This window comes from Penaeus monodon, chromosome 15 (assembly GCF_015228065.2).
Source record: "Penaeus monodon isolate SGIC_2016 chromosome 15, NSTDA_Pmon_1, whole genome shotgun sequence".
NCBI classification, from domain to species: Eukaryota; Metazoa; Arthropoda; class Malacostraca; order Decapoda; family Penaeidae; genus Penaeus; species Penaeus monodon.
Genome location: NC_051400.1, coordinates 31685827 through 31688884, shown reverse-complemented (window position 1 = coordinate 31688884; position 3058 = coordinate 31685827). Strand labels below are relative to the sequence as shown.

At 39.0% G+C, this 3058-nt stretch overlaps 1 protein-coding gene across 5 annotated transcripts in view; it reads left to right on the top strand.

The window, feature by feature from the left end:
- Positions 1 to 3058, top strand: part of LOC119581948 (histone deacetylase 6-like) — a 29776-nt gene that overhangs the window by 19300 nt on the left and 7418 nt on the right. For 4 of the 5 annotated variants that reach the window (XM_037930126.1, XM_037930125.1, XM_037930123.1 and 1 more), the window contains 4 exons: positions 366 to 625; positions 809 to 2456; positions 2577 to 2746; positions 2869 to 2902. The exons of the other annotated variant lie outside the window; for it this stretch is intronic. In XM_037930126.1, coding sequence (XP_037786054.1) covers positions 366 to 625; positions 809 to 2456; positions 2577 to 2746; positions 2869 to 2895 — 2105 coding nt within the window. In that variant the 3' untranslated portion in view covers positions 2896 to 2902. Of the gene's footprint in view, positions 1 to 365; positions 626 to 808; positions 2457 to 2576; positions 2747 to 2868; positions 2903 to 3058 lie in introns of those variants that run through there. 5 annotated transcript variants of the gene reach the window in all.

The following is a 3058-nucleotide window of genomic DNA, read 5'->3' as shown; positions in this document are numbered from 1 at the left end:
TATCGAATTTAACTTACCTTCCTAGTTTAACTTTTAATAAAAGAAATTCACAGTTTTTTTCATCAGATAAATATGAAACCAGTATGGAATTAAGTTATTATTATGAAACTTGTTTTTTGCTAAGGTATTATTAGTTTAAGTTATTAAAGTTATGTATCCTAATCCTGTGGTTTATTGGCTTATAATTAACAATATTATTTTGAATGTCATGTGCAGTAGACCAGAGTTGTCCACCATTATAAAATCAATTTAGTAAAAATGACACCCAAAGCACAAAAATATGGTTTCATTATTATTTGACCTGACTACATATTGAGGTACAAGTATTTTATTGATTATCCATTCATATCCCATTGACATTCCAGGTTGCCGTGTCACACCTGAATGCTATGGCCACATGACCAGGCTTTTGTCAAGCTTAGCTGGGGGCCGCATGGTCCTGGCACTAGAAGGTGGCTACAACCTAAGCAGTATTAGTTACTGCATGACTATGTGTGCCAAGGCTCTTCTGGGCGATCCTCTACCATCGCTTGAGCCTGGACTTGTGCCCAACAAGAATGCTGTGCAATCCATATCTGATACCATTAGAACCCATAAAAAGTACTGGACAGCTCTGTCCTTCCAGGTAAGTACCAATGATACATTAATATGTACACTGTGTTTAACTTCTATGATTTTAATGTAATAAGCAGTCATGGCTGTTATGTTTGGTATTGTAGAGCTAATCATTATATTTTGTGTTGACTGTTTGGTATATAACTGAGTATGGAAGGTATTATACTTGGATTTCTCTTTCTGTCACAACCAGGTTGATCTTCCTGTTGAGGATGTTCTGTGCCAAGGCTTTGGAGGTGGAGCCCAACCTGTGGAGTCAGGTGCATCTGGTTCTGAAGTCTCTTCATGTAATGTGTCTCCTGTCTCCACTCCGTCCACTGCATCCCCTCCTTATGTCTCTGCTCCATCATCTCCTGATAAGACTTGGAAGAATGGAAATTGTATGGAGAATGGAGCATCCCCACAATTGGAATGCAGCTCTGAAAGGACCAAGTTTGATTCAAATAAAATGGACATAGAAGTTACACCAATCCCTGAATTGCAGAGGTCTGTGAGAAGCAGAGTGAAGAGTGAAAAAGCTGCTTCAGCTTCCGTTGCAGAACAAAGAGATGTAAAAGTTGGAGGAATGCAGAAGGAGTTTGGTTCAGAGGGAAGTTCTAGGATGAGCCGGAGAAAAGTTGGGGATCAAGGTGGCTCAGGGGAGAGTGCTAACCACACATCGACACCCATCCGGCCAAGTAGACCAGTAAAAAATGTAGGCCTTATGCTCAGAGCTGCTGCATCATGTGCCGGAATTGTGAAAGGAGTAACAGCTATTGTCTCCAATGAAAATACCTGTGATGCTTGTTATAAAGCAACTACACTAGATTCTGGAAGCATTAATGGGATCCTAAAACATTGCAAAGAATTGAAACTTTTGCATTCATGTACAAGATTAGAGGCAAGACCAGCATCTGAGGAGGAAATTTTGTCAGTCCACACCAAAGAAACACTGGAAGGTCATGTGCAGAGAGGGACATGTAGCAAAAGCCCCTGTTCAGGGGACCCTGCATTGACTGCAGCTGGGAGCTTTGTAGAGTTGATTAGTGAAGTGGTACAGGGAAATGTGCTCAATGGTATAGCTCTTGTACAGGTATCAGATCATACCAGTTCAGGTAATCAGATAATTAGCAATAACTATATTAATAATTTAGCAATTGGAACTCAATATTCTTTAGATAACATTGGGCTACAAAGGGTGCTCATTGTTAACTGGAATGCTCAGAATGGTTATAATACTCAAAATCTTTTTTACAATGATCCAAGAGTCTTAATGTTTTCTGTCAATCTCACTGATGATCAGAGTGCAACCAAAGGGTCAGTTGACAGACGAGGAGAGAACAAGGGCCTTGGTTATACTTTTGATTTAAGCCTTAACAGAGATTCTCAGAGTAAGAATTTCACCCAAGGAGATTATCTTGCAATGCTCCACCAGGTCATCTTACCCGTGGCCTATGAATTTTGCCCAGAGCTGGTTCTCTTAGCAATTGGTAATGAATTAGTGCACCAATCCCCAACAGTGTCTCCACTCATTTATTCACATATAACTCAAATGTTGATGCCTTTAGCACAAGGCCATTTAACTGTGATGTTAGAAGTTGGAAATGCCAAGGAAATAACCAAAGATATTGCTGCTGCCACATTGTCAGCACTGTTAGACAAAGCAGTAGAACTTTTGCCAGTAATTTATGAAAACACATCAGAAGTACAAGATTCAGTTGTCAATATGATAAATGTACAAGCAGCAACCTGGAAGAGTTTAAAACAACATGCTCAGACCTCCTGTATTAATACAAAGAAGCAGGCAAATGCATCTTCAACAGTATTGTGTGATGAACAGCAAATAATTGCTAAAGCATTTGGTAAGCTGTCATATTTTGTTTTGTATTCAATCTGCAATGTAGTGAAGCATTAATAATTTTATATATACTGTTGGAAGACTATTCCTCTTAATGTATTATGTGTTTATAATCTCCGTTTAGATGGTTGTGTAACTACCCCCACACATACACTTTGCCTTGCCTATGATGAGGGAATGATGGAACACTTCAGTTATGATGATGAGACTCACCCTGAAAGGCCAGAGAGAATTAGTTGCATCTTCCAGCGGCTGCAAGAATTTGGCATTGTTGGCCGCTGCCACCAAGTAAAGGTGACAGCTCATTGATATTTGCAGTTCATTGGGTGAAGTAGATTTCTTAGAATTGAATAATAGATACTTGCATGTACACATTTATTCATTTGTCCCAAATATTTTTCATATTGCTTTTTCAGACAAGGTTAGCATCAGCAGCAATATAACTGTCCAGCCTGCACTTAAAGTTATGTCAATTTACACCAATGAGCCAGGTTGCAGGAATGAAACATGCCTAATCACTTCTTCATTAGTAAATATGTGTTTTGTTTGGTTCTCTCCTAGAAGTAAGTTGAATTATAACTTCAGTATTTTGCTTACTCAGTGCAT